The sequence below is a fragment of the Bos grunniens genome, chromosome 10 (genome assembly GCF_055505025.1).
Source record: "Bos grunniens cultivar Pamir isolate PY7600 chromosome 10, Bosgru_T2T1.0, whole genome shotgun sequence".
NCBI lineage: Eukaryota > Metazoa > Chordata > Mammalia > Artiodactyla > Bovidae > Bos > Bos grunniens.
Window position 1 is genome coordinate 48,498,464 of NC_141174.1, and position 13,424 is coordinate 48,511,887.

The following is a 13,424-nucleotide window of genomic DNA, read 5'->3' on the forward strand; positions in this document are numbered from 1 at the left end:
GATGCCATCCAACCATCTCATCCTCTGTCATCCCCTTCTCCTCCTGCCTTCAATCTTTCCCAGCATCAGGGTCTTTTCAAATCAGTCAGTTTTTCACATCAGGTGGCCAAACTACTGGAGTTTCAGCTTCAGCATCAGTCCTTCCAATGAATATTCAAGACTCATTTCCTTTAGGATGGACTGGCACAGTCCAAGGGACTCTCAAGAGTCTTCTCAACACCACAGTTCAAAAGCATCAATTCTTCGGCACTCAGCTTTCTTTACAGTCCAACTCTCACATCCATACATGACTACTGGAAAAACCACAGCTTTGACTAGACAGAACTTGGTTGGCAAAGTACTGTCTCTGCTTTTTAATATGCTGTCTAGGTTGGTCATAACTTTTCTTCCAAGCAGTAATGCTATGCTATGCTAAGTCACTTCAGTCGTGTCCAACTCTGTGCGACCCCATAGACAGCAGCCCACCAGGCTCCCCCGTCCCTGGGATTCTCCAGGCCAGAACACTGGAGTGGGTTGCCATTTCCTTCTCCAATGCATGAAAGTGAAAAGTGAAAGTGAAGTCGCTCAGTGGTGTCCGACTCTTAGCGACCCCATGGATTGCAGCCTAACAAGCTCCTCCGTACATGGGATTTTCCAAGCAAGAGTACTGGAGTGGGGTGCCATTGCCTTCTCTGTCCAAGCAGTAAACTGTCTTTTAATTTCATGGCTGCAGTCACCATCTGCAGCGATTTTTGAAGCCCAGAACAATAAAATCTGACACTGTTTCCACTGTTTCTCCATCTATTTGCCATGAAGTGATGGGACCAGATGCCATGATCCTTAGTTTTCTGAATGCTGAGCCTTAAGCCAACTTTTTCACTCTCCTCTTTCAGTTTCATCAAGAGGCTCTTTAGTTTCTTCACTTTCTGCCATAAGGGTGGTGTCATCTGTATATCTGAGGTTATTGATATTTCTCCTAGCAATCTTGATTCCACCTTGTGTTCATCTAGTCCAGCATTTCTCTTCATATAAGTTAAATAAGCAGGGTGACAATATACAGCCTTGATGTACTCCTTTCCCGATCTGGAACCAGTCTGTTGTTCCATGTCCAGTTCTAACTGTTGCTTCTTGACCTGCATACAGATTTCTCAGGACACAGATAAGGTAGTCTGGTATTTCTATCTCTTTCAGAATTTTCCACACAGTCAAAGGCTTTGGCATAGTCAATAAAGCAGAAGTAGATGTTTTTCTGGAACTCTTTTCCTTTTTCAATGATCCAATGGATGTTGGCAATTTGATCTCTGGTTCCTCTGCCTTTTCTAAACTGAGCTGGAACATCTGGAAGTTCATCGTTCACATACTGTTGGAACCTCGCTTGGAGAATTTTGGGCATTATTTTGCTAGCATGTGAGATGAGTGCAATAGTGTGGTAGTTTGAGCATTCTTTGGCATTGCCTTTCTTTGGGATTAGAATGAAAACTGACCTTTTCCAGTCCTGTGGCCCTGCTGAGTTTTCCAAATTTGCTGGCATATTGAGTGCAGCACTTTCACAGCATCATCTTTTAGGATTTGAAATAGCTCAACTGAAATTCTATTACCTCCACTAGCTTTGTTCTTAGTAGTGCTTCCTAAGGCCCACTTGACTTCACACTCCAGGATATCTGGCTCTAAGTTAGTGATCACACCATTGTGATTATCTGGGTCGTGATGATCTCTTTTGTATAGTTCTTCTGTGTATTCTTGCCACCTCTTCTTAATATCTTCTGCTTCTGTTAGGTCCATACCATTTTTTTCCTTTATTGTGCCCATCTCTGCACGAAAAGTTCCTTTGGTATCTCTCATTTTCTTGGAGATCTCTAGTCTTTCCCATTCTATCTCTATCACAGCTTAATCTTCCAGTATTTTTTAGACCTCAGTAACCAATCCAGTAGGAGAGCACATTCAGCTACGTGCACTTCAGCACCTCAGGCCTCCAGGAAGAGCAATTCATAGCTGTTGAGGTCCTTTAATGGACCGGAACCTGGTGGTCCGGAGTCGACCGATAAGAAAGTAAAGGAGAGAGAAAGAGGCTGATATTCCTTGGTTTACACAGAAAGCCAATAAAGCCCCTGACGTGGGGCTTGCTCTGTTCACGGAGGCCTCAGGCGCCCTCTCGATGGGGTGAAGGCGCAGAGCACCTTCTCGAGAGGGTCTTAGAAGCCGAGGCAGGAAAGTGAACTTAGAGAGCCTCTGCACTCCAGGGGATCGAGAGAGAGGGAGAGAGAGGGAGGGAGAGGGAGGGAGAGGGAGGGAGAGGGAGGGAGAGAGAGGGAGGGAGAGGGAGGGAGAGGGAGGGAGAGGGAGGGAGAGGGAGGGAGGGAGAGGGAGAGAGGGAGGGAGAGGGAGGGAGGGAGAGGGAGGGAGAGGGAGGGAGAGAGATAAAGACACGGGGACCAGAGCTCTGATGGAGCAAAGGTGTTTTAATCAACATGGTGTGGGCATATATACCGTCTTACAAAGTAGTTATTCTCAGCAAAGATAAATATTAAAATTCTAGACTTACAAAACATAGGCAATCCATATAAAAGAGAGAGATTTGTAAACAATCACTTTTACCGCATGGTTCACAAGAAGGAAGAGGGTACTTATCAACATATAGAAGCACTAATGAAGGAAATGCCTGGATTCCTCAGCCCCTGGGACAGGCTTGCCATTAATAAGGAACAGAGAATTCCTGACAGATCCAAAACAGCACACAGGAAGCCTCCTGTTAAATGCTTCCTGACACAGAGCCAGACCACTTGGGCTGTCTTTACTAAGGCTAAACAATCAGAACAAAAGGACAACAAGAATTTTATTCATCTGTGAGGGTTATACAACACTACCTGAAACAAAAGCTTTGTAATCATACTGACATGGGATTGAATCCTGCTTTTATTTATAAACCACAACTTTAGCCAAATTTCTCAACCTCTCTGGCCCTCTTTCTGTATTTTAGAAACTTGGGGTAAAGATAATAATATACAACTAGTTATACTGTTAAAGGAATTAAAAGAGTTTGTTTGTGTAAAGCAGCTAGCTTTACAATAAACATTTGTTAAATGAATGCAAAAGCAGTGGTTCCTATCTAACTACAGTAGTAAGGATTTAATGAAATTGTATGGGCAAAGCTCTGGTAACCTGTCACAAGCTATGAACGTAATAACTGTGATTATGACAATGACAGCTTAAAGACAAGCAAATGTAATTAAAGAAATATTTAGACTGGATATATCTGAGGGACAGGGAAGGCAGAAGGCCAGCAAACTGGGTAAAAACCAAGGGGAACTTACATTTGATGTGCAGTGTAAATTTTTTTCAAAAGGTATATCTTTATTATAAAGTGTAAAAATGAACACAACTTTTAACGAAAGGAAAAAGAATAACAAAATCAAGATAATCCATTCACCATTGGCCTTGACTGAGTTTTCCCCACTCTTCTAGAGGACATTTCAACCACTTCTTTTGTCTCATCTGCACATCTTTTTGAATCTTTTCTATTTGTAAAGAGGGCTTGCTTCCCTGGTGGCTCAGATGGTAAAGAATCTGCCTGCAATGCAGGAGACCCAGTTCGATCCCTGCGTTGGGAAGATCCCCTGGAGAAGGGAATGATGAACCACTCCAGTATTCTTGCCTGGAGAACTTTTAGAGAAGAACAAGACAAAAAAAATTCTTAAAAGTTTTTATTCCATCGGCTTCTGAGACTACTTCTGTGTACAACTTTATTTTGCCAGATCTTCAAATACTGTGGATCACAGGGTTCTAGTCTTAGGCCACTACTCCCCTTTATACCCTATTTTTAGATACCTCACCTACTCTTATAAATCAACTGCTGCATAAATGCTGATGACCTCCAAATCGATAACACAGGGCTGGACTCTCCTCTGGGTTTCAAACTTGCTGGACACTGTCAGCTTGACCAAAAGACACCTCTAACTCAACATATTCAAAACTGACCTTTACCTACATTTCCCCCTAATTGGCCCTCTTCTAGTGTTCTCTAATTCAGTTGGTGTCATATAATCAATCCTTTAAACTAGAAACCCAGAAGATGTCCATAACTACTTCTCTACTCCTCAACAGTCACTCAGATGTCCTCCCTATTTTACCTCCTGAATATTTCTCACATGGCCCTCGCCTTCCCCTCTCTACAACAATGTCACTGTTCAAGACCTCCACCTTAGTTACTGGAGCACATTTTCCTCCACCTTACAGAAAAAAATTTAAGAATAACACAAGGCCACTGCCTATTTTTCTAGGTTCATGTGTTATTATTCTTAGCTTCAAATTTATGTTTTATCAAAAAGTAAGCTACCCATAGTTCCTGGCCTGTATGTCACACTATTCTTGTCTCTGAGCATTTGCTCACACTGTATCCTCTGCCTAAAATGAACACCTTTCTCTCCCTTCCTCCTGAAACTCCTACCTATCATTAAGAGGAACTCAGGTGCCATACTCTTTAGGAAGCTCTTCCTGAAACTACCTCCCTTCTTTTAAGGTTAAGCGCCCCTCTTGTGTACTCTCATTTTATCATGTGCTTTCTATGTATTGCACTTTCCATACAGTGTTGTAAGTATATGTCTCTCTCCTCTATTTCTGTAGTTCAGAGCCTAGCCTACAGCCTGACAAACCATAAATAATCAACAGATATTTATGTAATGGTTCAAAAGATGGAGAGAAGGGAGAGAAGAAGGAAGAGGAGGAGGAGAAGGGATTACTCTTGGGAGTAAGAGGAACAAACCTGTGAGCCTCAGGCTTCCGAACTTTAGAAAACTGTCTACTCCAGCTCAACTTCACAAATCAATCTCTGGTGGTGTTTTAGATAAGAGAAAAGACCAGGAGAACAGAGAAGAGATGAGAACAGGAAAACACAAAGATAGCCACATCCTAACTCCCCAAAACCTGTGAATACATAAAATGGTGACTTAGAAAGAACCTTGCAGATGTGATTAAGAATCTTAATGTAGGAGATTACCCTGGATTATAAATACAAGGGTGTTTATAAATGAAAGAGGGAGGCAGCCAGAGTCAGAAAAGGAGATGTGACTATGGAAGCAAAGGCTAGAGTGATGCAACTACTGGTTTGGGGCCATAAGCCAAGGAATGTGGGCGGTCTCAAGGTTGGAAAACCCAAGGAAATAGATTCTCTCCTACAGTCTCCAGAAGGATTGCACTTGATACTTGATATTAGTCTAATAAAACCCACTTTAGACTCCTGGCCTTTAGAACTATAAGATAATAGATTAGTATTGTTTTAAGCCAGTAAGTCGGTGGCAGTTTGTTATGGCAGCAACAGGAAAATAATACAAACATACAAAATAAGATATAATAAATAATATATACAATTGCCTCAAAATATGAACTCAAATTGCCACAGAATGTACCAGAATTCATTATTTTTGATAATTGTCTAAAATTTACAGTCACATACAAATAAATAAAAAGATTGTCTAGACATAAAATGATAATTTATAGACTGATTTGATAATTTTTTTTTATTAGAGGATAATTGCTTTATAGTGTTGTGTTAGTTTCTGCTGTACAACAAAGTGAATCCACTATATGTGTATATATATCTTCTCTCTTGAACCTTCCACCCCACCACTCCATGCCACCCATCTAGGTCATGACAGAGCAACAAGCTAATCTGATAAGCTTTCAAAGACTGATAGAACTAATCAAAGTAATTCTAGTTTTGAAGAACCATGATTTTAAGGGAAGTATTAGCAAGGACTTATGTCAAACACTGAGTAATTTTAAAAGAGACTTTAATAAGCAGTCCAAAGATGTTATATTTTTTCATTTCCATGACATTTAAATATAAAAGCAAATAAAAATAAGAATCTCATTTAATTGTTATAGGATCTGACTTTTTAAACACAGAGGTGCTACCTACATAATTGGCAAACTTACATTATTTCTTCCCAACAATCACATTCACACATATGTCAAGATATCTATAAAATGTTATAAGTACTAATATCTACATAGATTTATAATAAGTCTCATGGCCAGGGTGCAAACAACTTACTTTCCTTTGTCCTTCAACCATTCTGGGTTCTTTTCCTCTTCTTTTAAATCACAAAGTTCAGGAATATCAGTATTCATTGCTCTTTGTGCCTCTGCTTGTTTATGTAGCCACTGAAATGAGAATGAGTTTAATGAAGGACACAAAGGTATTATTTTATTAACTGTTTCTTTTAGATTTCCCATCTTCCTACATAACATGGAAATACTATTTGTTATGTACTGAATGTTTGTGTGCTCCAAAATTCATACGGTGAAGTCCTAACCACCTATGTGATGGTATTTGGAACTATGGCCCTTGAGCGATAATTAAGTTTGGATGAAGTCATGAGGATGAGGCCCCCAAGACAGGATTAGTATCCTTATAAGAGAAGAAAGAAACTAGAGGGCATGCTTTTTTCTACACCCCACCCCCATATCCTCTCGGCCTCCAGAACTGTGAGAAATAATTGTCTGTTCTTAGAGCCAGCGAGTCTACGTACTTTGTAATAGTATTCTAAGCAGACTGATACAATATTTGATCATGGTGATTTTAAACTTCCAGCTTTTATACATTTTCAAATTTTTTTTTTAATTTCACTAGCTGATTAAAATCAAATATATAACAATTTCTAGTTCAAACTTTGTCCAAATTTCTGGTAGTTCATGTGAATATTATTTTACTTTTCTTGTTTATAATATGTATGTATTTTTATATTATAAAAATATATAGATTATTTTTTAAATAATTATAATTTTATAGTTATAGAAATCCTTTTATAAATAATGAAATACAGAAATATATTGCTAATATTAAGAAAAAAGTTAATATTTATAAATTATCATCATATATTAAGAAACTTCAATTATTTTCACAACTTTTCAACTGAGAGAGGTATCAGTTCATACCTGATAGTAAAAAAAAAATTAATAAAAGCAGTTCTTAGAATTCTTAGTGCTTATACAACTAGATATATGACATTCAAAATCCCAGAGCTCAGGAATTTATAAATGAAAAACATCAATGCCAAATGTCACATTAGAAATACTTGACGTTACTAATTAATTGTAATAATATAGTTATAATAAATTTACAAATCTTTTCTTACCACAACACACATAGTCTCAAAGTTTACAAATCTATTATGGAAAACGATATATTTAACAAAATAAATGCACATGCAACAGATTATCTCCTAGAATAAGCAAAAATGCTGACTATTAAATCAGTGTTTTCTCATCAGCATTCTGAAGCCAAAAAAATATAGATCCTGCAAAATATATTTTTCTCAAAAAGAAATATTAAATTTTTTCATGAAGTAATATCTGTAGTGCAATGAATACTTTAAAAATTCAGATCCAGTAAGTTTCAACATATGAAGTAAAAAATTAAGTACTCTCATGTGTGGTCACTGTAACTAACGGCAAGTGTACCAACCTCCTCTTCTTCTGCTACTTGTGATTCCCGGAGAGCTGTCGGGAATACTCGAGGAGTAAAGCTGATTTTAATACTGCCAACAGAGCGAGGAGCAGGAATACTGTCTTCTTTTAACTTCTCAAAAAATATATTTTCTGAATTTCTCCCTTCAGAAACAATATTAGCAACTAAGTTATTTATCTTTTATTTCCTAGTTAACAATCAAACAGACTTTTATGGCAATTACCCATTAAAGTTACTTTTAAAATTCTATACAAATAATCCAAACATATTTTCTACAGGAAGGAATGTAAAATTCCTCATTGAAATTATGGAAGCTAATTATCTGTTCTTTAATCAATGACTTCAGCTACTTTTCTGGGGTTCTCTTTGTTAAACCACACAGTGTCTAACTTACATTCACTATAGAGGACGGCACTCTTATAACCTATGTCAACTCTACAGGAGGGTACCTAGGCAAAGTCATCACTTTCCATAAGCTCCTATAACAGTTATCTTCTACAGGCTTCCTGGTAATGACAGAAAAGATTTTCAGCTATTAGAGAAAGCTAATGGGAACAGGCAAAGAGTTATGATGAAAAGCTATACATCTATACAAAGGCAGTTAGATATAATAATTGTTCTGTCAATATAAGAGAAGATATTAATCTATATGTTAGAATATAAACTGTATAAGTAAAAGGAAGGAATGGTACTAAAAAATGAAAATATCAAAACTGATCAAAAATGATTTTCTACAAACATGACAGAGAGTTTATATCTTTGATATAAAATGAACACATATAATTAAGATATAAAATTTCCACTTTAAAGAAAAACTGAAAAGGGCCTGAATTAACGTTTCAAAGGGAGAAAAGAGGGGATAGGGAAGAAAGAATAAGGACTCAAACTAGAAAGTAACATCAACAAAAATTTAAACAAACAATTTCTATAGATGGTTGTGGTTGGGAATGCTATCATCCAGTATCCTATCAATTCTCCCCTCTCTGTTTAAGAGTAGGTGCAGTTACGTGCCAAACCTGACACGACGCAATGTGAATATAAGCGATGTATACAATTTACAGATCATCATTTCACCGGTAAATCTACCTGCAGTGGACATCTTTCCCCATCCCACTGGCTAAAAAACAATGCCAACTGCATTATCCACCTTGGACCCAGAGATGGAAGCCAAATAATGGTACAATAGATGTTAACCCACCACCCTGGAAGGCCCTGTGGAACAAAGACATCTATCAGGCCTAGACTGATGACTGTTACATAATAAGTATTAGATAACATTCAATTTTGATCTTATTTGATCTATGACTTTGTGTGCTGTGCTTAGTCGCTCAGTTGTGTCCACTCTTTGTGATCCCAGGGACTGCAGCCTGCCAGGCTCCTCTGTCCAAAGGGATTCTCCAGGCAAGAATACTGGAGTGGCAGTTCTATTTCCAATTTTTTAAGGAATCTCCACACTGTTCTCCATAGTGGCTATATTAGTTTGCATTCCCACCAACAGTGTAAGAGGGTTCCCTTTTCTCCACACCCTCTCCAGCACTTATTGCTTGTAGACTTTTGGATTGCAGCCATTCTGACTGGCGTGAAATGGTACCTCATAGTGGTTTTGATTTGCATTTCTCTGATAATGAGTGATGTTGAACATCTTTTCATGCCTTATGACCCAGCAATCCCACTGCTGGGCATACATACTGAGGAAACCAGAAGGGAAAGAGACACGTGTACCCCAGTGTTCATCGCAGCACTGTTTATAATAGCCAGGACATGGAAGCAACCTAGATGTCCATCAGCAGATGAATGCATAAGAAAGCTATGGTACATATACACAATGGAGTATTACTCAGCCATTAAAAAGAATACATTTGAATCAGTTCTAATGAGGTGGATGAAACTGGAGCCTATTATACAGAGTGAAGTAAGCCAGAAGGAAAAACACCAACACAGTATAATAACGCATATATATGGAATTTAGAAAGATGGTAACAATAACCCTGTATACGAGACAGCAGAAGAGACAATGATGTATAGAACAGTCTTTTGGACTCTGTGGGAGAGGGAGAGGGTGGGATGATTTGGGAGAATGGCATTGAAACATGTATAATATCATATATGAAACGAGTCGCCAGTCCAGGTTCGATGCACGATACTGGATGCTTGGGGCTGGTGCACTGGGACGACCCAGAGGGATGGGATGGGGAGGGAGGAGGGAGGAGGGTTCAGGATGGGGAACACATGTATACCTGTGGCAGATTCATTTTGATATATGGCAAAACCAATACAATATTGTAAAGTTAAAAAAAAAAAATTTGATGGAAAAAAAAAGAATACTGTAGTGGATTGCCATGCCCTCCAGGGGATCATCCCAATTGAGGGATCAAACCCAGGTCTCCTGCACTGCAGGCAGATTCTTTACCATCTGAGCCTCCAGGGAGTGGGTAACCTGTTCTTTCTCCAGGGGATTATTCCAACCCATGAATTGGACCAGGGTCTCCTGCATTGCAGGCAGATTCTTTACCAAGTGAGCTACCAGGGATGCCCAATCTATGACTTTGGACCACTTATTTCAGTAATTGGCTTGAACCTACCTAATACAATGTCCAAGAATTTTATACCCAGTATACTACTATTCACTTATGAAGCCAAGAGACATTCCTAGATATTTAAGAACTAAGTAAATACACCATCTAGCCATCTTTTCTGAGTAAATTACTCAAAGAAATGTACCAGAACATGGAAAAACAAAATTAAGATCTCAGGAGTGGAAAACTTGAGGGTAAAAATGAAAAATGAGAACCTGCTGTTGTTGTTGAGTCACTAAGTCATGTTCAACTATTTGTGACCCCATGGACTGCAACACGCCAGGCCTCCCTGTCCATCACCAACTCCCAGAGTTTACTCAAACCCATGTCCATTGAGTCGGTGATGCCATCCAACCATCTCATCCTCTATTGCCCCCTTCTCCTCTTACCCTCAATCTTTCCCACTTTTCCAATGAGTCGGCTCTTTGCATCAGGTGGCCAAAGTATTGGAACTTCAGCTTCAGCATCAGTCCTTCCAGTGAATATTCAGGGTTGATCTCCTTTAGGATTGACTGCTTTGATTTCCTTGCTCTCCGAGGGACTCTCAAGAGTCTTCTCCAGCACCAAAACTCGAAAGTATCAATTCTTCACTGCTCAGCTTTCTTTATGGTCCAGCCCTCACATCAGTACATGACTACCAGAAAAATCATAGCTTTGACTATACAGACCTTTGTCAGCAAAGTGATATCTCTGTTTTTTAATACATTGCTTAGATTTGTCACAGCTTTCCTTCCAAGGAGCAAGCATCTTTTAAATTCATGGCTGGAGTCACCATCCACAGTGATTTGGGAGCCCAAGAAAATAAAATCTGTCACTGCTTCTATTTTCCTCCTTCTATTTACTGTGAAGTGATGGGACCAGATGTGATGACCTTCGTTTTTTGAACGCTGAGTTTTAAGCCAGCTTTTTCACTCTTCTTCACCCTCATCAAGAGGCTTTTTAGTTTCTCTTCACTTTCTGCCAGTAGAGTGATATCATCTGCATATCTGAGGTTATGAATATTTCTCCCAGCACTCTTGATTTCAGCTTGTGATTCATCCAACCCAGTATTCTGCATGATGTACTCGGCACAGAAGTTAAACAAGCAGGGTAACAATATACAGCCTTGATATACTCCTTTCCCAACGTGAAACAAATCAGTTGGGATTTGTTCTGGTTCTGGTTCTAACAGTTGCTCCTTGATCTGCATACAGTTTTCTCAGGAGGCAGGTAAGGTGGTCTGGTATTCCCATCTCTTTAAGAATTTTCCATAGTTTGTTGTGATCCACACAGTCAAAGGATTTAGTGTAGTCAGTGAAGCAGAAGTAGATGTTTTTCGGGAATTCCCTTGCTCTATGAGCCAATGAATGCTGGCAATTTGATCTCTTGTTCCTCTACCTTTTTGAAATCCAATTTGTACACCTGGAATTTCTCAGTTCACATACTGCTCAAGCCTACCTTGAAGGATTTTGAGTATTACCTTGCTAGGATGTGAAATGAGCACAACTGTATGGTAGTTTGAACGTTCTTTGGCATTGCCATTATTTGGGATCCCTATCAAGCTATCAACAGTATTCTTCACAGAGCTAGAACAAATAATTTCACAATTTGTATGGAAATACAAAAAACCTCGAATAGCCAAAGCGATCTTGAGAAAGAAAAATGGAACTGGAGGAATCAACCTACCTGACTTCAGGCTCTACTACAAAGCCACAGTTATCAAGACAGTATGGTACTGGCACAAAGACAGAAATATAGATCAATGGAACAAAACAGAAAGCCCAGAGATAAATCCACGCACATATGGACACCTTATCTTTGACAAAGGAGGCAAGAATATACAATGGATTAAAAACAATCTCTTTAACAAGTGGTGCTGGGAAATCTGGTCAACCACTTGTAAAAGAATGAAACTAGAACACTTTCTAACACCATACACAAAAATAAACTCAAAATGGATTAAAGATCTAAACATAAGACCAGAAACTATAAAACTCCTAGAGGAGAACATAGGCAAAACACTCTCTGACATACATCACAGCAGGATCCTCTATGACCCACCTCCCAGAATATTGGAAATAAAAGCAAAAATAAACAAATGGGACCTAATTAACCTTAAAAGCTTCTGCACATCAAAGGAAACTATTAGCAAGGTGAAAAGACAGCCTTCAGAATGGGAGAAAATAATAGCAAATGAAGCAACTGACAAACAACTAATCTCAAAAATATACAAGCAACTCCTACAGCTCAACTCCAGAAAAATAAATGACCCAATCAAAAAATGGGCCAAAGAACTAAATAGACATTTCTCCAAAGAAGACATACAGACGGCTAACAAACACATGAAAAGATGCTCAACATCACTCATTATCAGAGAAATGCAAATCAAAACCACTATGAGGTACCATTTCACACCAGTCAGAATGGCTGCGATCCAAAAGTCTACAAATAATAAATGCTGGAGAGGGTGTGGAGAAAAGGGAACCCTCTTACACTGTTGGTGGGAATGCAAATTAGTACAGCCACTATGGAGAACAGTGTGGAGATTCCTTAAAAAACTGGAAATAGAACTGCCTTATGATCCAGCAATCCCACTGCTGGGCATACACACTGAGGAAACCAGAAGGGAAAGAGACACATGTACCCCAATGTTCATCGCAGCACTGTTTATAATAGCCAGGACATGGAAGCAACCTAGATCTCCATCAGCAGATGAATGGATAAGAAAGCTGTGGTACATATACACAATGGAGTATTACTCAGCCATTAAAAAGAATACATTTGAATCAGTTCTAATGAGGTGGATGAAACTGGAGCCTATTATACAGAGTGAAGTAAGCCAGAAGGAAAAACATCAATACAGTATACTAACGCACATATATGGAATTTAGAAAGATGGTAACAATAACCCGGTGTAAAAAAAAAAAAAAAAAGAAGAAATAGAAACTGACCTTTTCCAGTCCTGTGGTCACTGCTGAGTTTTCCAAACTTGCTGCTATATTGGGTGCAGCACTTTCACAGCATCATATTTTAGAATCTGAAATAGCTCAGCTGTAATTCCATCACTTCCCCTAGCTTTGTTGGTAGTAATGCTTCTTAAGGCCCCCTTGACTTCACACTCCAGGATGTCTGGCTCTAGGTGAGTAATCACACCATCATGATTATCTGGGTCATGGGTCATGAAGATTTTCTTTGTATAGTTCTTCTGTGTATTCTTGCCACCTCTTCTTAATATCTTCTGCTTCTGTTAGGTCCATACCATTTCTGTCCTTTATTGTGCCCATCTTTGCATGGAATGTTCATTATCTCTAATTTTTTTGAAGAGATCTCTACTCTTTCCTATTGTTTTCCTCTATTTCTTTGCACTGATCACTGAGGAAGGCTTTCTTATCTCTCCTTGCTATTCTTTGAAACTCTGCATTCAG

At 38.8% G+C, this 13,424-nt stretch overlaps 1 protein-coding gene across 8 annotated transcripts in view; it reads right to left on the minus strand.

Annotated features, from left to right (window-relative positions):
- DNAAF4 (dynein axonemal assembly factor 4) overlaps positions 1 to 13,424 on the minus strand; it is an 85,950-nt gene that overhangs the window by 30,690 nt on the left and 41,836 nt on the right. For 6 of the 8 annotated variants that reach the window (XR_015134553.1, XR_015134554.1, XM_086321056.1 and 3 more), the window contains exons 5-6: positions 7,442 to 7,587; positions 6,029 to 6,138 (exon numbers count right to left, since the gene is read on the minus strand). Coding sequence is in view for 5 of the 8 variants with exons in the window: in XM_086321056.1 (XP_086177182.1) it covers positions 6,029 to 6,138; positions 7,442 to 7,587 (256 nt within the window). In the remaining 3 variants the exon portion in view is untranslated. Of the gene's footprint in view, positions 1 to 2,418; positions 3,640 to 6,028; positions 6,139 to 7,441; positions 7,588 to 13,424 lie in introns of those variants that run through there. The other 2 variants (XM_086321058.1, XR_015134555.1) reach the window with 2 other exon arrangements.